Source organism: Neolamprologus multifasciatus, chromosome 12 (assembly GCF_963576455.1).
Source record: "Neolamprologus multifasciatus chromosome 12, fNeoMul1.2, whole genome shotgun sequence".
NCBI lineage: Eukaryota > Metazoa > Chordata > Actinopteri > Cichliformes > Cichlidae > Neolamprologus > Neolamprologus multifasciatus.
In genome coordinates, this window is record NC_140450.1 from 16,006,759 (window position 1) to 16,030,440 (window position 23,682).

The window sequence follows — 23,682 nt, forward strand, 5'->3', positions numbered from 1 at the left end:
CAATATTTGTGTTTTTCTGTTTGTGTGTGTGCCTGCGTGTGCTTGTTAATGTGTGCGTGTGTGTGTATATATGGACGCGCACATTTACAGCTCTGCTCTTGGAACCCACGTTACTTTGATTGACAGCTGAGACTTGCCTTTTTCCCCACCGCACTGCCCGCCCTGCGCGCTTCCGAAGTGGCAGCTCCTTGCGATGCGCTGATTGGTCAAAATCTGCGTAGCTCAACGAGGTCAACGGAATCGAGGAACTTTGCAGAGAGACCATTGGCCAGTTTCATAACCCACATTATTATCCCCACGTGGAGCGGAGACTTTGATTGGTTCGGAGGCGTTTTGTGGGCTGGCCTATAGTTTCGGTTAGCTGGGTGAGCGTGAAACCGCGTGAGAAAGTTGCCATTGAGGTAAAGCAGAGCAGGACCGTGAACAGTTCCCGCCGCTGTGGGAGTTGTTGTTATCAAAATCAACGACATATTTCCTCGTTTTTTATTTTTTGTCTTAAAAACGAGAAATCTATTTTGAAGGCAAGGCTTGCTTCCACACTGATCGAGGAAGTAAATATTTCTGTATTTGTTGACCGTTCAACCGCCAGCCGGCGACCGCGGCGAGTCAAGTGGGAACTCTTCTCTGCAATTAACTTGTGTGGATTTGTTTCTGATGCTCTGACTGAGCGCCGGCAGTTTGCGGCTGTCTGTTGAGGATCTACGGGGTTGATTTTTATCTTGTTTGTTTGTTTGGTCGGCCCTCCATACTCGGAATACATCAGTTCGCACACAAAACAAACGCCGGAGTGGCGAAGGTGGCTCCAGCCCTATTTTTTTTCATTTCTCACCTGGCTCTCCAGCCCTTCTCTTCCCTCCCTCTTCAGCTGCTTTCAACTAATGAGCCGTTGCCCGTGTTTTTCCGGTTGATTTACGGTCGCGCTGCCTGTGGAGCGGGGGACAGACGACCGAGAGACAGGGAGAAGCGGAAATTCACGTTAAACGGTCGGTGAACCCAGACGAAGCGGACAAGCGGTGCTTTTTTTTGTAATTAACGACCGGGGGTCCTAATAACAACGGTGGATGGATTCCTCTCCGTGATTGGGAGCTTCCCACAACCTTACTTTTCATCCCCATTTGATCCCACTTTGACGGGGTTTTAAGAAAGAAACGGTTTCATCCTCCCGGAGATAACAATGTTTCCCCAGGGGCGACACCCGGTAAGACGCTCTTTGTGCATTAACAGACGCTCATTTCACCGGGCTCAACCGGGTAACATTACCTCGTTATATGACCCGCCCCTCCGGGCTGCCTGTGTGTTTATATTAAGCTCAGTCTTCTAACTAATTTGGCTCTACAGTGGGATTGATTATACTGCGTTTTAGCTTTTTGTTTTTTTTAAATAATGACTAATATTTAGAAGTTGTTGATATTGTATTTGTGCTGAAAAGTATCATATTTATAATGTAGTCAATAATGTGTAAGTAATGTACCAGTGTGATGTTGGTAATCCGTCTGTGTGTGTGTGTGTGCGCGCGCGCACGCGCCAGACGCCCCACCAGGCTCCAGGCCAGCCCTTCAAGTTCACCATCCCAGAGTCACTGGACCGCATCAAGGAGGAGTTTCAGTTTCTTCAGGCACAGTACCACAGGTGGATAACACAAACACTCAATTCACATTTTCCTCTATTGTCATCTGCCCTCCCAACACTAAACTTCACCCTAACCACAGTCATCCTCATAACCATAATGAACAAAACCTCAACCCTGGCTTCAGACTAACCCATAAACCTGGATTAGGTTCACGTACACATACAAAAGTGCACACATATGCAAGCAGGCATCAGTGTTAGCGCTTGCACTGCGGTAGGTCTACATCTTCTTGATGGGTGAAAGCCAGAGGGGTGGCGTGTGGGCTTAGGGTTTCATAAATCACGCCTTATTTTCCCCTGTGTGTGTAGCTGTGTAGGGAAAAGGCTTGCTTAAGTACTGCATGTGAGCAGAGTGTTTCTTTTTTTTTCTTTTTGTTTTTTTTTAACTTTGCTCTAGATGTTGTCAGGGTGGGTTATTCACAACAGGTGAAAGCTAGACCTGCAGACATAATGTTTCTGATTTACATATTCAAAGAAGAGGATTGTCATAAACGTATACCCATTATTTGACGGGAACAGTCATCGTGTTTTCCATTTTTGCACCAATTCCTTTGAAAACATCTCCATGGTCTGTTTTAGAGGGTGTTTAAATCATCAAGCAAGAGGGGTGAGAGAAAGAATGAAAACTGATTAGTTTAACTTGAAATGTTGAGTCCCACTCAAAGTAAATGGTGTATTGTTTTTCTTGTTGTTTTTTCTCAAAGTCTCAAACTGGAGTGTGAGAAGCTGGCCAGTGAAAAAACAGAGATGCAGAGGCACTACGTCATGGTGAGCTCCCTATACTCAATTAATTTGCCCTGCAGGGTCACACATCACATGCCTGAGTTCTAAAGTTTCCTAGAGGAGAAAGTTGTCCATATCTTATAAAGCAGAATACAAATTTCCATCTGAAGACTCGTAATACAAAATATATGTATTGTTAAATACTAAATGAAGGGAAGAGGAAGAGCAACATGCAAGTGTCACCTGCTTTTACAGTGTAAAGATGCTGTGCTGTTACGACTTTTCATGTTGATTTAAAATGTGTTTCACTGTTTCAGAAAATAAAATATACACGAGAGCTTACTTTTCACCTTTAATCACTGAAGTTTTACCTCTTTTACACAAAGCAATGTGGCTGTGTGTCAAAAGCTTCTAATCTAGCACAGAAACAAACATAACATGGACACGAATGCTGTTCAGTTCAGATTGTTTGCGAGCATGTTGCATTGCCTCATGTTCAAGTTAAAAAGCATTTGACTTGCATGTTTTGACTTTCAAAGTAGTTTGACCTCTTTGTGGAACACTTCATTTAAAAAGATCTGCAAATATCCTCAAAGACATCTACAGTGTAGCTAATTATTAAGTTATTCAGGCTTTTTCTTTCAGGAGTTTAGGATTTGTTTCACCCCTCTAACCCTCTCGCTCTTTGCCTCCCTCCCCCAGTACTATGAGATGTCGTATGGCCTCAACATTGAAATGCACAAACAGGTATGGCTGCTCGTCTACTCTGTCGGTCCTCTTGTTTATCTCTCTTCCTCTCATGGATGGATTTTGATGTATGTGGAGTGTGGGCCTGTTGACGTGTCCTTGTGTGTGCACGAGTGCATTTGTGTGTGTGTGTGTGTGTGTGTCTCTCTCTTTTACTGTATGCTTGTATATGTGTGTGTGGATGTGTGTTTATTTGTGATCGATGGGGCTCTGTCTCCATTTCCCCAGTTAGGGCCGGCCGGCTGAGCCCAGAGGCAGGATGAATGGCTCTGTAGATTGATTGGTGCTGTCTAGGGGAGCGGCCTGCTTTATTACATTAGAGGGGTAGGGCTGGTGAGGGCAGAGGAATCGATCACGGTGAGGCAGACGGAGGAGATACAGTGGAGCTCTCCCTTTTTTGAAGTTGGGAGGTTAACACAGTAACGAGGCAGACTCAAACATGAAGCGCACAATAACAAGGGCAATTACCCAATCAGTGTACATGCACATGCAGAAAGGCAAGGGCACTTTGCATAGCCCTAAGTAATGTATGCAAAAACGCAAGGATAGTGACAGTTTCAGTTCACAGACGGTAGAGTGAACACAAGCACAGAACTTGTTGATGCATATACACATGTACACAGACAGTGAAAGTTAAAATCTTTCTCCTTTTAAGTGTGTAGACATATGGATGATGAGCAGGGGAAAAATTCACCCTCTTGCTACACACAAACACACATTTCCCCACAGGAGTGGTGCAGGGCTCAGAGCGTTTACCAGTAATTACCACAGCTATCGACCAGTCAGACCAGAGGAAATTGGAGGTGGATTGGCTGGATGCTTCAGTGAAGAGTGGGGATACTTCTCCGCCTCTCTCACACTCCTTCCCCTTCCTTCTCCTCTTGTGTTATTCTCCCTTTTTATACCCCAAGTCCTCTTCTTTTCTTTCTACCTTCCTCTGCTCTCCAATAACAGTTATGGGATCTCTTCTTCCTTTTCGCTACAAACCGCCCCCCACCCTAAATTCCCCCTTCTTTGGCTCCTCTTTCATTTTATGTCCATGTGAAGCTACTGCTCTTTCATTGTAAGGGAGATGCATCTCTTCCTATTGTCCAGACACACACATAAACACACAGTTACACTCACTAAAGCTCCAGGGGAGGTCATTAGCTTGGGACTGCAGTTGTCAGAGCAACAAGCTTCTGTGGGTGGGTGGGTGGGTGTATGGAGGATATAGACTAACAACTCGCCTCCTGCTGAGGATGTACGTTTGTGGGGGGTGCATAATGCTACAATTATATGTGTAATGGGAAGCTGCTTCTCTGTTCGCACATTTTCTGTGTATGCTTGCATCTTTTCTCTGCATCCTCAACTTCTGTTCACCCACTGTCTCAGTTATGAGTCATTGTTCGATTCATTCACTATATAGAAATGTTAATTTAAGGGTTTGGATGCACAGGCTGTGAGTTTTTGTGGATTTTCTTTACTTTTTTATTCTTGACATTAGACATGTCTCAATGTTGGGGGAGAGGCGTAGTAGAGTAACAACAGATCATATTGTGTAAAATCACAAAGCAAGCAAAGAAAGCTTTGATTAGCAGTTATGAGCTTAGTGTAGCTGGTTGGGTCTAAATGTAAGCATATACAAGAGAACTGGTTGAGCTGGACACTAATATTTGGTTATTGGGTGGATATTCAGCTTTCAGTTTTGACATTTAGATTTAGTAATATCACAGTCACATTGCTTTTTCCTTTAGTGCACACAACAATACTTTATTTCCCTTCCTCTGTACCACCTATACAAAGGCTGGGCACCAAGCAGTGGAAAAAGAAACATGTTTTGTTGCTTCTAACTTGACCATTTTCATCATAAATATAGCCAAAAATCACAAAACAGTCTTTGTTCCTCCACTGTTAGAAGTCTAGTTTGTTTTCTGGAGATTATTGCTAAAGTTCAGATGAATGACGGAGTACTCCATCTTCATTCTGCTCTCTCAGGACATTTGCATAACATAATTTGATTGGTTAGCACCTGAGCTGCTGCCTGAAAACTTTTTGCAGCTTTTCCCCACAAGCAAATATAATTCAGTTAGATAAACTATAACGTCACCCTGTTCAAGAGGAGAGACTTTTGAAGCCAACACCATGAACTTGTAAGTCTTGGCTGCAGCCTGGGAAATTTGAGCATTTGACTTTGTCTCTCAACTTAGGTTTGCTGGGTTGCCCTAGTATCTGGTCACACTATTCTCAGGCAGCCTAATGATCCTGTATACAAAGCTAATTATAGGCTTACAACTCAGAATTCTTAGAATGGATATACATAGTATGCCAGAAATAGCTTTTCATTTCAAGATTTCTTGGTATGGAATGACTTGGTTATTTTTGGCATACTTTGGCAGTACAGGAAAGTCTGAAACTTTAAAACCGGACAGAATACAGGTTTTTAAGATCCCCCTTTCTTATTTGTCGAAAGTGTGCTGTAGCCATCAGGTGCACATACACAGACAGCAATGTTAAAACTGTGGCAAGGCTGCTGAGCTCATGTAGTTATGACATGGAGGTATGCGTACTCTGAAGGCTTAACATGTCTTTTGATTCTGGATAAAGAGTCAGTTGTTCAGTGTTTAGTTTTCTCAGAGGGAAGCTGTTCCATATATACTTACGTCTATTTGTTCGGACTTTGCTTACTTTTACGTGGAGTATTTATTCAACCACCCTATTTAAATTTGTCTGGGGAGTATCATTTGTTGACTTGTCAAGATGTATGTTGTGTTACTTTATAAATATATTAATAATTTTTATAAATATAACTGAAAGTACTATTATTTTTGAAGCAGTTATGTGTGTAGTTCAAGACTCATTGTGAAAACAGTAGCACTTGATTTAGCTCATCCAAGTACATAATTGGCTGAACTGTGGCTGTTTGGCGAGCTGACAGGTGTGTGCGTGACAGAGACATCTAATTGAGCGCAAGTATGCTCCAGCTAAAGAGGACGTCTCCACTTCAGTTTTTCAGGAGCTGTCAGACCCATTAAAATCATTAAATAATTTACAGCAGCAACTCCATGGTTTTAAAGTTTTAGAGATGGCAGCGCCTGTCAGCCTTTGGACTTTAGCTCAAGCTGAAATATCTCAGTGACTAGTGGAAGGACTGAGATGAAGTTTTAACAGACAGTCATGCTTCCAAAATGGTTGTGCTGTGATGTACCTTCATTGGGTAATAAAACTCTATAACATATTGTATATTGATGTCTCCTTCAAACAGTTGCTGATGTCTGGAAACTTACCATGCCATTAGCTAGGTGTGCAACGTTACTAACACTCCCCTTTACCTAATGAGCGATCCTCCAACTTGTAAAAGAAACATACACCATGCTTTAATGTGTTTATTGGTTGTCTCCCTTTTAGACTCTTTGTTTGACAAGACCATCTTCCTTTTTGTGCGGCCAGTTCATGCCAGTGATTGAAGAGCAAGTTTCCCAGTGGGATTTCCCATGAGTCAATCAGGGTTTCCATCTGAAGGGACATTCATGTACATCTGCATTTGCAGAACAGCCAACAGGAGCTACTTTATTCTTAAAAATATCGGCGTTTTCCCAAAGTCTTTTTCTCCGCATTTTTCACAGTTTTAAAACAGCCAAAAGAACATGCAGAAGTCAGGTTTCCTCTCGGAACATTTTGATTACACTTTACTCATAGATTAGTGTTGAATTTTTGTTCAGTGACAGGTTAAAAAAGGTTTTGCCTATGTTAGCTTTACCATCACTCTCTGGATGATCTGTAATAGCTTTAATCCCCTGACTTTGTGGCCATTTCTTCAAATTTCTAATTTGTAAACAATAGCAGACTGTCAGGTTAAATTAATTATATGTAGATGGGAGATTAGGGCAATGAATTCTTGAACAGTTACTTGTTTGCTATTACTGTAAAGTGGGTTAACAGGACATATATCAGTTGCATAGCAAGGGAAGTCATTTTTGGGTTAGTTAAACCCACACAGGTGGTTGCTTTGTGCTGTGGGATATTACATTTCTTTCTAGCTTGTTGACTTAATTTTGGCCGAGTTTTGAAAAGTTTCCATAAAACCATTTGTTGTTTCGGTGACGACAACCATCGCATTTTTCCTGAGTATTCACCCAACAATAATACAGGGTGATATGATGCATGTTTCTATGTATCTATATATTTATGTGTGTGTCGTCTGAGCCATTACTACCTTTCATGGTCCCCAATTCCCACTTCACTCTGGTCGTCCTCGTATCAATTTGATTGGATGATATGTAATATGAGTCCCCTTATCTGATTTGATGCCACCACGGGGGTATCTGGTTTCAGCCAATTGTAACCACCTCCGGGGGTTTAAGGGGCAGGCGGATGTGTTGGCATGGATACCGAGGGAGAGCAAACCAAGTTAGTAGTTGATGAGATTATGTTGAAGTGCTGATGGGAAGAGGGACAAGAACACAGAGGACAGACGGAGAGGGAGCAAAAGAAATAAAACGGGTAAGAGAGAAACCTGAGCTGAGCCCACAATTATAATTAGAGAGGAAAATCTCATTACACTGTGTGTGCTGAAAATGGCACACACTGGATTTCTGTGTGGAGAGAAGTCGATGAGTGTCATTGGTATCATTGTCTGGTAGGTTTTTTTTTTTTTGGGGTGGGGGGGGGTGCTTGCTTGCTGTGGTGGCAGCACTTTCTTGTGTGTGTGTGTGTGTGTGTGCACGTTTATTGCTTTATTGGTGTTACTGAACAGATGTCTTTTCTAAATGAATGTAATTATGTTATCAACAATTAAGTCTCTTTCTATCTGTGTGTGTCTCTTACTTCATCAGACTGAGATTGCCAAGAGACTAAACACCATCTGTGCGCAAGTCATTCCCTTCCTCTCACAGGAGGTAAGTATGCGTGACTTAGAGCTACAGACTGTGCTTTGTATCCCATTTATACACTCTAATTTTACTGGTAAATCTGCCATTACTCTCAGGCTTTGGCAAACGTTTGTGCATCTTTGTTTTACAGCATCAGCAGCAGGTGGTTCAGGCTGTGGAGCGAGCCAAACAGGTGACCATGGCAGAGCTCAATGCTGTCATCGGGGTACGTGGACTGCCCGGTCTTCCACCTACAGTGTGTATTCCTTTAATTTCTCTTTGCATTAACTATCGCAGTGTATGTGTTTACTCCATAGGAAATATTTCTTTCCCTACACAAACAAGTTTGGAACACAGTTTGATTTTGCTCTGGTAATAAAATTATTTCAGTTCTCAGGTTGTTGTTGGGTACCACAGTAATCTTCTTTGTTTGTTCTTGTTGTTCTTTGTGTGCAGTTAACATAGTAAGTATGACTAGTGTTAGTAGCTGCCTAGGGGGCAACCATAATAAGGACATGGACATTAGTATAGCAAATTACCTAATACATTGCATATGCACCATTTAATGATTAACATAGAAGCCACGTTTTCCACAGTCTTGTTGTGTCATCAAAGGTCTGTGTTCTATTTGAAGAAACAATTTGTTCTGTTTACATAGTAAAAATGGATTGTAAATACACATCTTACTGTTTACTCAAACACAAATGGGTCAAAGTCAAACACAAGGTAAAAGTTCTTATTTCGGTCACCTGTCTTGTCTTTTTTTTCCTCTCTTCTCATTTCAGTTAAAACCCTGAGAACTGCTACCAAATCATAACAGATATCTATATAAAGTTTTAGGAATATACCTGAGACTGTGTTTTTTTTAAATGAGATTCCTTATTCCTTTGTCACCAGACTTAACTCAAGGATATAAGCCAACACTGGACTTAGACTGTAGAATTAGATGTAGGGCATATGAGAGATTTTTATGGGAAATGAAAGAAAATTAACCCTTGTGCAAATATGTTTTCTCTTTGAGACTATGGTTTTGATTTTGATTGATAGAACTGGACTCTTTCGTTATGAGTAAGTTGACAAAGAGGATATGCTTCAGGAATTATGAAAGGTGTTTATTGAAAAGATGTTGACAGACTTGGAAGACTGATGGGGCATGACCAGCTATTCATACTTAAGTAGAAAATGATTTGTCACACTAAGAGTAAAAAGTAGTTTTTTCCTTGAGGTTTGACAGTGATGCTCAACGCAAAACGGAGATGGAGAGTCTAGCTGTTGGTGGTGATGACTCTTTGGGTGGGATTAGAGAACCATTATTACTCGGACTTATAGGAGCCATAGGGGCTTGACTGGCTGGAGGAGACGCTATGGGTTTGGTTCAAGGGGAATGTGGGAAAGAGGAGGGGTCTGGAGAGGGCTTGGTGTGATGTGGGGTGGGCTTGTTAGTTGGCGTGAACTGATGGGGGTCTCTGTTAGTGTCTGATTGGTGTGAGAGGTGGATTTGGCAGTTGCTGTTTGAGTCTTAATTGCAGGATTTTTGTGTTTGTAAAAGGGGGGGTCACAGCGTTGCCCTTAGACCCCCTCCCCCTTCCCATCTCCTCTCGTCTCCCACGCCAGCCTGTCATTCACCCTGTTTGTGAGTTAAATGAGCGTAATGAAGCATGTTGCCCCCAACTTCACACACACACACACACACACACACACACACACACACACACACACACACAAATGCACGCAGACACACCAGTTCACACTAACATCCCATGACAAACCAGGCTCCCCTTGCCTCTACCAATACTTCCCCTCCATTTACTCCCATCAGGGGTCCTGTTTGTGTATCCGTGTGCGTGCGTGTGTGTGCTTTGCATCTGTTTGTGTGTGTGCGTTTGTGTGTAGCAGAGCATGCTTTTCTGTTATCCCCAGAAAACAACAGGCAGAGGCAGGATGGTTGAGTGAGGATGTGTGTGCCTGCCTTGTTTATCTAGACTATGCGTATGCATGTTAAGTGTGATCAAGTGTGACGTGTGGGTGTGTTTATGTTTGATTGTTTGGCAGGCGAGCTAACTCTGGAAATTGAGTGTGTGTGCGCAGGCAGGCATGGGGGTTGATGCTAAAAGACTGTTTTGTTGTTTTACCTCCATTCTTTGGGGGAGGATGCGGGGAGCAAAGGATAGATGGAGAGGTAAAATGGGGCGGGGGATCCAAAGTGAGATGGGGGTGGGGTGGGTGCGTCAATTAGGTGAGATAAAAGTCGGTTTGACCTTCAGCACTGCTTCCACCCCCACCGAGTCGCCTCCTGTGCCCCACCTTCTCTTCTTCTCTCCCTCCTTCCTCCTCCCCTCCCTGCGGCGAATCAGTGAGCTTGGATTCCCGCAGCTACTGTCTGAGGAGGCAATAATGATGTTTTGGAACACAAAGGCATTTCACGCTCAGACGAGCGCCTGATTTGGTGTGAAAGAGAGAGCAGGGCTGCCAGCCAAACTGGCTCTCCCTCTCTCTCTGTCTCTCTGACCCTCTTCTCTCCTTCTCTCCTCCCCTCTCTGCTCAGTCGCCTCACTCCCTCACAAGATCTGACAGTGCAAGCAGCAGCTGGGGCTCTCGTCATTCCTCCCTCCTACCCCCTCCACATCCTCAGGGTTTGGGCTGTGATCCCAGCTGTCAGTATTGTTCAGTGTTTGACCTTAGAGGGAGGAGGATGTGTGTAGGGGGGAGAGGCTGTGTTCACCACCTTGTAGAGCGCAGCAGCTTGTTGAGGTGGTGTAAACCCCAGACAGTGAAGAAACTGTCCCATCTGTTGAAGACTTTAATAGGGACAGAAGTCTCTTTTGATTAGGTTACAGAGCATTGTTAAGTTTTAGCTGTTTTTGGCTTGCTTTTATGTTGGGGTTTTGGTGTCAGATACTGTTGCTTTAAACATTTATGGTAGTTGTATTATGAAATTTGAGACTTCTCGTTGAACTCAACTTCTGTTTTTTAGTTTGTTTGTTTTTGGTTTTAGCCAGGATTGTAATGTATTGCACTACATCAAGACTGCTGAATTAGGTCATACCCACATAGGTGTGGTTCTTTTAAACTGATTTTTATTCATCTGTATGGCTGTTATAGGTCCAGCTGTGTATACCACAGACTAAATAAAAATGGACTGGTGCTTCTTTGTAGCAGGTCACTTTTTAAAAAAATGTTTTTAACCACCTCTTTCGCCTTCTGTTTTTTCCCCTTCCCGTCTCTTTCTTAAAGCAGCAGCACTTGTCCCATAACCATGGTGGTGCTCCTGTGCCCCTCACTCCTCACCCTGCTGGCCTCCATCCTTCTCAGCTGGGTGGTTCAGCTAGTCTTCTGGCTCTGTCAGGAGCACTCGGAGCTGTTCCTCCTCATCTGGCAGGAAAAGAGAGTGGTGAGAAAAAACCTCACATGTCTGGACAAGACTCTCACCCTGCAGGACCTGAACACCTGAGAGGTAAGGAGACGCACCTTCCAGCACAGAAACACTTCTGATAGAAAGAGGTTGTTTATGTATGAGTTGTGTTGCAATGAAGTCTTTTTTTGTTTGTTTTTTATCTGCTTATCATGTCATTCTCAGACTCTGAGTCAATTTACTCTGAACATCAGATTCTTAGTTGCAAAGACATTTTGAACTCATTCTTCTTCCCTTATCTGTTTGTGTTTTTTTCTGCTCTGGTAAACCCCCCGTGACCTCAACCACACACACGCTTTTCCAATGACAACAGAGCGAGAGCCCAGCACAGTAAGTACTTCCTCTTTCTGCAGCAATGTTTACTGCGCTGGTGAGCTACTCTATTGTCTTACTTTTGTTTGAGGGATAGTTTAGGTTTACGGGAAATTTGCTTTGTTCTTCTAGTTAATAGATAGCTGTGAGTAAGTAAACTGCTCCTAAACACAGTCAAATGCAAATTTACACACACACACACACACAGTAATTATACATATTTAATTTATATAATTTCAAGAGATATGCTAATTGCTTGGTTTTCACTAATGCACTTATATAAAAGGTTATTTTTGGCCACTCATACAGTTCTTAGAAGTTGTAGGGTTTAATTGAAAATGCAGTAGCTAAAGGTTGATGTCAAATCGATCCAAATGCTGTAGGACAGAATTTCATAATGCGAGTAGATGTCACCTGTTGCTGCCCACCACCCCCCCCCCCCCTCATTATATTGAAATTGCTTTTATTATGTAACTCCCCCTCAGGGATCAATAAAATTTATGACACCATGTCATTATGAATAAAAGCACCCTGTAGGTTTTAGTGCTGTTTCACACCCGGATAGCTTTTACCTTTTTAAGTTTTGCATTTTGACTCTCAGCTTGTGTGTGTGTGTGTGTGTGTGTGTGTGTGTGTGTGTGTGTGTGTGTGTGTGTGTGTGTGCGTGCGTGTGTGTGTGTGTCCGTGTCTGCAGGGGTGGTGGGATTTCTTTGGGTAGGGCTTTGGCCTGCCTGTTTAGTTCTGCCCTAGATCTGCTCTGAACTTAGGTTTCCTTTCTCCTCCAAATGAGCTTTTTAGCATGGTCACACACAGACACACACACATTTTTCATACACACACACTTCTCAACCCTAGCCTGCATTGTTGTGCCTATTTAACACCTCAGTGAACAGATTACCCCCTTCTCCCCCTCCCACCGCCCCTTATCCCTCGCTTAAAGACTCTCATTGTGTTTAATATCATCACCACTGAGAGGGGGAGGGCTTGGGGAAGAGCGGGGGTGAGGGACCAGCAGTCATGTGACATCGTGTGTGTATGTGTGTATTTCAGAGATGGGAGAGAGAGGCACCATGCTAAAAGCGAACAGAGAGAGAGGGAGGGGGGAAATTGCTTACGTTTTGCGGGTCAGTGCTTCTGTGCTCAGCTCACTAAAACCTTTCAATAAAGAGGGGAGGGGAGGAAAGGAAAGGAGGTTTGGGGGGGGGGGGGGTATGAAGGAAGAGGCCTTTGGCAGAATACAGACCCCCCCCCCCCCGAAAGTCTTTTCCGTCCCTCGTCTCTTGTCACCCTTTCTTTTCCTCCACACTCTCACACCCTCCCTCCATTCCTCCTTCATTTACCCTTTTCCCCCCTCAAAGCCCAAGCACTCACTCCCTTGCTTGATGTGTGCATGCACATGTGTTTGTGTATGTTGGATGCACATTTCATTGACAGGTTGAGACTATAATGGACTCAACATGAAGCTTTAATCCATTAACAATAGGATCCATTGGTCAGGAGGCCAGGGGGAGGCAGCTCTGTGTGTATGTGTAGTCTTGGGACGCAGGGACACAGGAGTGTTATGCAAGCAATACACACTCACAGTCTGTTACACACTTGTTCGTACACACAGGCTTTCACAGTCAATTACACACTGTGCACACAAACACACACACACTCTCACCCACACTCTCAGTACAGCCAGTGCAGCTTGTCAGAGCCAGGAGAGGGAGCACTGATAGATTTTGAGAGCCACTTAATGTAATCATCAACTTCAGAGGCATGTGTTTGTGTGTGGCTGTGACGGGCTTTGGTCAAGTGAGAAAAGAGGTTGCTGTTTAAGTGTTAGTGCTGCTTAATTCATGCTTCTGTGAACTATTAACCTATTTGCAAGTAGGAGTATGTTTTTCTAACCTGCTCTACATAGCTGAATAGCTCTTGTAATTAGTGGTAGACGGATCAGACACTTTAGTGAGCTTATGCAGGATGCATACACAACTCAGTGAAATCAGAACTGTAAATGGCAAAATTTGTCTTTATCCTCCAAATTGTCCTTTTTCTTTTTCATATTTTTATGAACGGCAGTGTTCTGCCCTTCTCATCCTCCTCGTTGCTTTAATTCGCAGAGTAACTCCTTGCTGCCAGAAAGTCTTAGGAATTCAGATAAGCGACGCAACGGACCTGACTTCTCAAATGACACCAAAAAGCGAAAGGTGGAGGACAAAGACTCAAGTCACTATGTAAGGAATCTCTCTGGTACCTGTGTCTTTAATGTAACGTGACAAAGGAAAAGGAATGTGTCTTCATTCATTTGAACATATTTTATTAATTATACAGCCAGTCAATGGACTAATTTGATTATCTAACTGATCTTCTTCCCTAGGATAGTGACGCAGAGAAAAGTGATGACAATTTGGTGGTGGATGTCTCAAATGAGGTCAGTACATTTGAATATATTTTATAAATGTTAGTTTTTGTGCTGAGTCTGGTACATGCTTAAATTACATTACATCAATGGTCCATTTTTAAGATGTGCATCATATTCAGGTGTCTGTGGTCTTCTTCTTTCAAGGAGACTGTCAGATTGTATTAAGTTGAACTCCCAAATAGTTAACAGACTTCTTGTTACTTCACCAGGATCCAGCCTCCCCTCGTGGCACACCTCTTCCTTCTCCTAGAGAAAATGGCTTGGATAAAGCGCGTCTTCTCAAGAAAGACCCCTGTAGTCCAGCCTCTACTGCATCATCAGCCAGCTCCTCCTCCCTAAAGTCTAAAGAGATGGCAATGGTAGGAATGGAAAAGAAAAACTTATTTGTTTTATATAAATATACCCAGTAAATGGAGTGATTGATTGATTTATTGTATATTTATAATTATCCCTTGGTGTTTGGCAGCGAGATAAGGCAGGTACACCTGGGCTGAAGTCAAGCACACCCACGCCTAGAGGTGACTCCACCCCCGGGCCCAGCTCCACACCTGGAATCCGACCAAATCTTTCAAAACCCCCCTCAATGGAAATACCACATCCACCTAGTAAGTCATTTAAACTTACTACTTAATAAATAGTTATAAAATGATGTAGTTTTCTGTTAGAGGCAAATAAAATGACCTCAATACTAAGAGTTTGCTTGCTTCAGGCAGAAGTCTCCTCGTTCAGTCAGTTTCATGGAAGATATTTAAAACCTTATCCTAGAGACAGCTTAATATGAAGTGTGACTGCAAGATATCTGGTTAGAAATCTCAGTTTACCTAGGTTTAAGTTCCTTTTACATGATAGCCTGGTCAAGCGTTGGCAGTAATGTCTGATAAGTGCGTGGTGAAAAAACGTAGACTTGCATTCTTAGACATTAACTAATTCTCTTGTGGTTGTTTCCAGCTGCAGGTTTGCGAACTCCCCTGGCTGTACCAGGTCCATATCCAGGTGCATTTGGCATGTTGCCCCACACAGCAGGAATGAATGGGGAGCTAGCTGGTGCAGCTGGAGCTGCAGCCTATGCTGCTGGACTGCACAACATGTCACCTCAGATGAGTGCTGCAGCGGCAGCTGCAGTGGCCGCATACGGGCGGTCACCAATGGTGAGTAGAAGAACAAGACTAACGTGATAAAATGAGATGACTTTTTAAATCTGTGTATGTCTATGGATTGCATGCCAAGATAGAACTTTGGCAGAAACTCAGATGCTACAAGTTATGTTAGCCTGGTGTCAGGTTTGCACTTCTGGATTCTTTAGTTTTATGAATTTTCATGCCAGTGAATGTGTGTGAAAAGAACAGAGTGCATTTTTGAGTTCTGCTCCCTTCACATTAAACTTTTCAACTGTGCCTTTCTCTTTGCTATTATACCTGAAGCAGGTGGGCAGCAGTTGTTGTCACCTCTCAGCAATAAAACTCTGTAACCTGCTCCAGGCAGATTTTCATCTCTACCACATTCATGAACTTACAACCCTCTAAAGAAATAGTCATTATGTTGTAGTGTCCCGTGTCATGCATTGTAACTTAAAAGGGCATTTAAATACTCAAAGAATTGAATTTTTATTTTATTTTAAAGAAAGTGACATTAATCAATGTGAATACTTTAAAACAAGAATCAAAACAACAACAAAAAAATACTATTAAATTGTGAATAGTTGCAAAGCTTCATGTCCCTGCTTTCTTTTGGATAGTATTTATACAGATGGCATACCTATGTGCAGTACATTCACCACATTACTCTTTGCTGTATTTGCATAGTGTTCATTACACTGTTTAAATAGCTTTAGTAGTCACACAGCAGTGTCTGAGCAACACTTGATAGCAACTCAGGTTGTGTACTTAGCAGCTGTGTGTGTGTGTGTGTGTGTGTTTGTTTGTTGGATGAGGATGGGGTGGGAGGCAGTCACAAATACCTACAGATCTGCCTGTGTGTGTTTGCTGTCTCTTGTAGTTGTCATTTAGAATAAGCAGTTTAATGTGTGCTTGAGAGTATGTGTTAGCTTTGCGCTCATGAGTGTTTATGCTCTTTTTCACAGGTTAGTATTGACCTGTGTGCATTCTGTCAATTCTCATGGGTATTTGTTAGTCCTGGGATTATAAAATGTCTGTTTTCTGTCCAAAAGGTTGGTTTTGATCCTCATCCTCACATGCGAGTTCCTGGAATGCCTCCTAGTCTGACAGGAATCCCTGGTGGCAAACCGTAAGTATAGTTGTAAAAATAATTAGTCTTATAATTACCATGATGATGATGATTTCTTTTTCTTGATCCTTTTTCCTCTCTGTCATCAGTGCTTATTCATTTCATGTTGCGGCCGACGGACAGATGCAGCCAGTTCCATTTCCTCCAGATGCTTTGGTGGGGCCTGGGATCCCTCGACATGCCCGTCAGATCAACACACTGAACCACGGAGAGGTGGTGTGTGCCGTTACCATCAGTAACCCCACCCGACATGTGTACACAGGAGGAAAGGGCTGTGTCAAGGTGTGGGACATTAGTCACCCAGGAAACAAGAGTCCTGTGTCCCAGCTAGACTGTCTGGTGAGTGAGGTGTATTGTTATGAGCTGGCTCATGGTTTGCATAAAGTGGATAGCAGTTTACAAACACAGGAGAATTTTTCTATATATACATAGCTTAAGTTAGAATCTAGGGGATAATTTGCAAAGGAATCAGCCGCCACAAGGGCAAGGCGAGTTGTAGCAGCAAATGAATTCTAACAAATTCTAACTGCACCACCCAAAAGTTAATGTACTTTTGCTGCAAGGCCTGTTGAGGTGCAGAAGTGGGAAATATTTCCTGCCACAATAGGGTTTTGGACTAGCTCAAAAGAGGAGACCACATATAACAATGAGTTTATTTTGCAGAAGTAAAAGGGAAATTAACATGAGCACAAAACAAAGCCAAACATAGAAGCTGTGAGGGGAGACTGGCATCAACATGCATAGCGGAGACATAACAGAAAACTGTTCTACAACACTAATTTGTTGTTATTCTGCCTGTCTGTGTTATTCGTGTGGTGACATCAGCTTCCCTTTTACCTGACCAGACTTGGTTTGACCACTTGGCAGTGTTTTGATGGTGATCAGTCCACATAACAAAAAGTATCGGACTGTTTGGACAAGCCAAATTTGTCAAATCCCATGAAAAATTAGCTTTACTTACTATACTCCTTCCGGGATATGACTACAGTAATGGCCTCATAATATATAGTTCAGAGTATTAGTTTGAGGAACACTTGTTTGTCAGAAATGATCAGACTACAATTTGTGCTCTAGATTGCAGAATAGTGAATACTAAATGTATGTGGTGAATATACAACACAATAAAATGTTTTATATTGTACTAAATACTAACTTTTTTTGTGCCTACCAAATTAGAACCGAGACAACTACATCCGGTCTTGCCGTCTTCTCCCTGATGGTCGGACGCTTATTGTGGGAGGCGAGGCAAGCACGTTGTCAATCTGGGATTTGGCCACACCTACTCCCAGGATTAAAGCAGAGTTAACATCATCAGCACCAGCATGCTATGCTCTGGCAATTAGCCCGGACTCCAAAGTTTGCTTTTCTTGCTGCAGCGATGGAAACATCGCAGTCTGGGACTTGCACAACCAGACACTCGTTAGGTAAAAGATAACTGTATGCTTTTACTTCTGTCACTCTTCAGAAGATTGCTGCAAATAAATATATGCCTCTGCTAAATGTTAAGGACATCTACAATCACTGCTTGGCTTTTTTAATCTCCTCTAAGCAACAGATTTGACCTTTAATTTGCACTCTCAGCCCCTGACTGATTTAACCTTTATGATTGTAGCACCAAGAGGCAGACAATCTAGTGTTAGTACTACAAAAGTGGCTTCTGATGAGAAATGCTGTAAGCACTCTCCATATGGTAACATGTGATGCATACCAACTGCCCTGCACAGCTCATGGTTGGTTCCTTGTTCCAAAATGTCTGTCTTTATTTAATTGAGAATGTATGTGTGTATCCCGCAGGCAGTTCCAGGGCCACACAGATGGAGCCAGCTGTATCGACATCTCCAATGATGGCACCAAGCTGTGGACCGGAGGCTTGGATAACACAGTCCGCTCCTGGGATCTGAGGGAGGGACGGCAGCTGCAGCAGCATGACTTTACATCACAGGTGCACAATCATACAGGCATTTGAACATTATTTCAGTCATTTACTTTAAAAAAAAAAAAAAATCCACAAGTTTCAGTTTTTCTTTTAAAGTAGCATCCCCACTAAAACAAAATCTGTGTGTATCAGTTGGTTAAATTTGTAATCCTGACAGGACTTATTAATATTTATTTTCTCTTGTGTTCAGATCTTCTCGCTCGGCTACTGTCCGACAGGAGAATGGCTCGCTGTTGGAATGGAGAGTAGCAATGTTGAGGTCCTTCATGTAACCAAACCGGATAAATACCAGCTTCATCTACATGAGAGCTGTGTGCTCTCCCTGCAGTTTGCCTACTGTGGTAAGCAACTTGCATATTAAATGAGCTGCAAAATAGAGGTGGAAAAAAACGTGGGCTTGGAATCCATTGTTAGGTGAAGACACCCCCAACCTAGTGGTTTCACTGAAGTTATGTCTGTACGTTGTGTGTTCAATTCTACAGTGCTTTCATTTTTTATATTGTGCATGCTTGTATTTACTCTTCTACTAGGCAAATGGTTTGTGAGCACAGGAAAGGACAACTTACTGAATGCATGGAGGACACCTTATGGGGCGAGCATATTCCAGGTTGGTGGCAATTGATCAGTACATTCCTTGTATTATATATTTACATAAATGACACAAAATGGGCTCCTCGAAAGTTGCTGCTTTGGCTTTAATAAACCACACTGCAAAATCCACCAGCACTGTTTTGCATCCATGCAGTAACTGAGTCAATGCTATGAAACAGTCAGTGCTGTCCAACAAAGGAGGTTGTTTAAAGAGAATTATACAGAAAAACGTGCTTATACTTTGAAATATGAGTACTGAGGTAAAAGCCTTGCAGTCCCACGCTCCCATATTACTTTCAGTACTATTCAGTGAATTTTAAAAGCACAACTTTAAATCTTTTAAGCACTGTGTTCCATACAAACACACATGAATTTATTTTCTAGTTTTCTTTTAAAACGTTTCATTATTGACTTTTTTTCCCCCTATCTCTTTTTTCCTCAGTCTAAAGAATCATCCTCGGTACTAAGTTGTGACATATCTGTGGATGACAAGTACATTGTTACTGGTTCAGGGGACAAGAAGGCCACTGTTTATGAGGTCATCTACTAAATATGTGGAAAGAAAGCTGGGACATTTCTTCTTTTTCCAATATGCTCTGTGTTTCTAGAAACACACCACAGATAAGGTGGACCTTGATGGCACATTCTTTATTCTGTTAGAAAACCTTCAGAGAAACACAAAAAGGAGACCCATGTTGTATATGCACTGATCTGTTGTGCCTGTGTACATGACTCCAACTCAGCTGGGAATAAACTGGAGCAAGTGGATGATAATGGAAGCACAGGAAATATTCAGATATCTGCTTACTGCTGGGGGCTAACCTGGGATCATTTACACGAATCAGAGAAGGACCAAAGGGGACTCTGAAACGAGCTCTTCAGACAACATTGCTGAACATCAGATATTGAAACACACTAAATGTCAGCGCAACTACATTTGGACAACCTCTCAGGCCTGCGGGGTGACTGTGTAAAAAAAAAAAAAAAAAAAAAAAAACGACAAATGGAAAAGGAAGAATGGACAAGAATTGGCATCATGTTGGAAAGATGGTAGAAAAAGAGGAACAACAGAATGGAGGGACATTTTCAAACAGTGAATGCGGAATATGTTGATTTGTGTTTTGGTTCAGAAGACGCTCACAGCCTTTCGTTCCTCTTAGCTATGGCTGTTTGACCTTAAAACCTCAGCTTGCTGTTCTGATACGCCTACTCTGTCTGAAAAGTACATTCTCTGTCTTTACCTTAAGTCCTATCCTCACTAACTGCACTGTAGTTGTAGCTTTCCACCTACATGCTGTACTTAACTACTTAAAATGTCCAAATGGTACATTTTTAAAACACGCTGAAGGCTATGATGACTTGTCTCACATTATGCTGCCACGAACATCTGTCATGAGTTTATTTGATCCTCATGTAACATGATAGGGTTTTTTTTTTTTTAAAGATCCATACCAGTTTCAAATGGAAAAAGTAAAGCACTCAGCTATGTGAAGAAAAATTAGCATAACAATCCAGATAAGCTTCAAGAACAGGAAATGGTAATATGTTACAGAATGCTTAACTTGGGTTATTCTGAAAAACCTTCTTTCTGTGATCTTAATTTTAAAAAAGAAAAGAGAAAAATGTGAAAGCAAGAGTGAAAACCTGGTGTTTTCAAAAAAGTTGATTAACTAATTGTCAAATTCTATTATTCCTTCTCTATTATTACATAGGTTACATATATTTTCACACTAAAGTTGTCCTACACAAATGTAAAATCTCCACAATATTGACAGAAATATTTAGATGGAGCTTTATTCTAACAAAAGCAAGGGGCAGGGGCCTGGCAATAATAACAATATAGCAGTAATCTATGCCATCAGTGCATGTTGGTGGGTGTTTCCTTAGAGTAACCCCACAGTTAAGTCCCTTTCAGACATTAGATACACAGCATTACTGGCTTCATCACACTGGTAAAGTTCTGTAGGTCCCTCTTTGTTTCTCCCAGGTTGACTACTTTGGGGTAGTGAAGTGAGTATAATGACTTTAAAAAAAATATTTGGGGTTTATGTTCTTTGACTTGTAGGGTGTGGGCATTGGTAAAGTAAACACGAATTCATTCAGACATGATATATGCAGATTTCCGATTTGAGTTTTGCAATACGTGCAAAAGATTTATTGCACTGGCAGTGTTAACTCTAGTGTGGTTACATCTGGATGTTTAAAACTCCCTGTCAGTCACTGAAAGGGGTTCGTGTGTGTGTGTGTGTGTGTGTGTGTGTGCGTGCGTGTTGGGGGGGAAATTTGTATGTATGTGCTGCACCGGTTGTCACAAAGAGACTCTGTTGTCCTGGATCCATTATAGCAAAAATTCTTCATAGACAAATGTTTTAATCTTGCAATTAAAACTATAGTGGATTAGAAGATAGAGACACAGCAGTAGTTTGTGTGTGCATCCGTTAATACAGTGGCATGAAAAATAGACTTTGTTCTGTGTTGAAAGTGACACTTCAGTGTTTCCGGCTCCATTCTAGTGTGACAGGCTGCTTCATGCATTCAGACATGAAGCAGTGTGATTAAAGGAAAGAAATGCATGTCGGAAAGGGCTTTGCTCAATGGATCTGAAATGATGTCACAGAATCACCATGTCTTTACCGCTGTAAGTCACCCCCACCCTGCCTTTACCGCTCTTTGAAACACATCATGTCTTATTGTATGAATCGATGATTATATTTCCTGGATGGGAACAAATTAAGGCTTAACATGTAATTTAATGTTCTTGTATTTGGGAAATCATAAGTGACCATGATGGGTAAAAACAAACAAACAAACAAAACAAAACTTCTCCTGATTATACTCACTAAATAAATGAAATTTTTTTTTTGCTATATACTTTCTTTACCTTGTATTTCTGAAATTGGACACTAGCTCAAAGTTTAGCTTTGAAATGAAACGTGATGTCACTTTTTAAAGAAAAGTTTAAATTGTAATTTTTCACCGTCGTCTTAAGGACGAGGGTAGAGAAGGTGCAGTTGCGCTTCAGCTTCAGGAAGGAGTCGGTTAGCTTCAGCTCATTAATTTCACGACCTTCTGCTTAGCTTGTTCTTAAATCTGTTTCTGTTTGTATAAATGTACATATGTTCTTTTTTTCTTACCAGATTTGCTTTAGAAACAAACTTTTTGTACGTCTTTTACATGAAACAGATACGTCTAATCGGGAGAAATACTAAGTGATCTTAATGCTAGTGGGTCTAAAATGATTGAAATGTCTAGACAATAAATGTTTCTTTTTTTAAAACGTGTGTCTTTTAACTTTGCACTTTGATACAACAACACTCAAGTTTTTAAAGGAGGAAGATGTAGGGAATTATTGGCTTTTGTGGATGAATCATGAAAATAAAATACACTGTAGTTGAGTGTCATTATGTAACTCTCATATAACACATTGCTTTTCTTAGCTAAAAGCTGCATCCTGTTTGCTCCTATTGGCCATCTTACCACTATAAACTTGCATGAAATGAATAGCTGTGACTTGGCCTACTGCATCTGATCAAGGATAATTATTTTGGGAGTCACATGAAAAACATCCAGTGAAGATTCAGAGAGCGCCGCTTCCCACATAACTGCTGACACGAGATAAAATCTTATCATTTCGTCACCTCTGTTACTTTATAAGCTGAAAGGTCCAACCTGTACAGTCCTAAGTGAAGCTAGCATGCCAGTGCATCTAACAACAACAACAAAAAAAAGATTGTGAGAACATAGTTTTTTCATAATTTAGAAACTCTTTACTGAACATGGCATATTGCAAGCCTTTTTTTTGTTTGTTTTAACTTTGAAGGCTTTTTACAGATCATAAAAATCATAAAACCAGCACCTCAAATGATCAGAATAGATCATTTCAAGTTTGAGTACATCCAGAACACCAAGTTCAATAAATGCAACCACAATCATGGGGAACACTGCTGATTTGACGGTTGCTTAGATGATGATTATCGATACTCTTCACAAGGAGGGTACACCACAGAAAGCTGGCTGTTCACAGATTAACTTTATCAAAGCATTTAAATTGAACGTTAACTGGAAAAGTGTGGCAGGAAAAGTTTCACAAGAAACTGGGATGACTGCTGCTTTGAGAGGGTCGCCAAGAAAAGTCAGCTGAATAACTTGGGAGATGTACTGGTGCTTGCTTTGTCCAAAATACTTCCTCAGGGCCTTACCTTTGCCAAGATTGCAACACTAGTACAACATCTGAATGGTGAGACCTGCCGTTAAGGCAACGCAGTTGTGTAACTGTTTCACTCAATGATGACAGCACTCTGGTATATTACAGTTGGTTATTGCTAAAGGGAGGCATGACACAGTCTGTCCCGGTTGGGGTTGAACATTGTTTGAGCAGGAAGACACCTAATGAGTATGTTTTGACCATAATTACTGACTGGATTGGGTTTGGGTCTGCTGATGTTGACAGTTGGAGAATAACCTCATGGAATGTCTTAAATGTAAACATATATAGGTGCTAAATGGAAAACGCACAACATTAGCCAATAAACAGAAGAAGAGCAATGAGCAAAATGATTTGAACCCTCCCCTTTACTGCCATTGTGGTCAGATAACTGACCACAATGGTGGTCAGTTATCTGACCACCATGCTTGACATCAAATGTCAAGCATGGTGGTGGTAGCATCATGCTTTGGTCCCAGGGGCACTGGTACATTGCATGTAGATGGAATAATGAAAGACTACCTCCAAATTCTTCAAGTAAACAGCTAAGGTAAATCGATAAAATCAATAGTTTCAATAGCTGAAACTGAAACACAACTGGGTGTTCCAACAGGACGATGGTCTCAA

At 41.7% G+C, this 23,682-nt stretch overlaps 1 protein-coding gene across 7 annotated transcripts; it reads left to right on the forward strand.

Moving 5' to 3' along the window:
• Window positions 1-358: 358 nt before the first annotated feature.
• LOC146506677 (transducin-like enhancer protein 1) lies at window positions 359-22,128 on the forward strand. 7 transcript variants are annotated; one of them, XM_085180574.1, is made up of 20 exons: window positions 361-1,198; window positions 1,529-1,629; window positions 2,334-2,397; window positions 3,055-3,099; window positions 7,914-7,976; window positions 8,101-8,175; window positions 11,184-11,403; window positions 11,675-11,691; window positions 13,779-13,892; window positions 14,036-14,089; window positions 14,290-14,439; window positions 14,547-14,685; window positions 15,029-15,228; window positions 16,248-16,324; window positions 16,414-16,663; window positions 17,501-17,748; window positions 18,119-18,266; window positions 18,451-18,601; window positions 18,791-18,867; window positions 19,294-22,128. In XM_085180574.1, the coding sequence occupies exons 1-20, from the start codon at window positions 1,175-1,177 to the stop codon at window positions 19,399-19,401; spliced, it is 2,325 nt and encodes a 774-aa protein (XP_085036700.1). In that variant the 5' UTR covers window positions 361-1,174; the 3' UTR covers window positions 19,402-22,128. The 7 variants fall into 7 exon arrangements, with proteins under 7 accessions (XP_085036695.1, XP_085036693.1, XP_085036697.1 ...); XM_085180573.1 differs by having other exon boundaries at window positions 1,541-1,629; window positions 8,101-8,205; XM_085180572.1 differs by having other exon boundaries at window positions 362-1,198; window positions 8,101-8,205.
• Window positions 22,129-23,682: the final 1,554 nt, after the last annotated feature.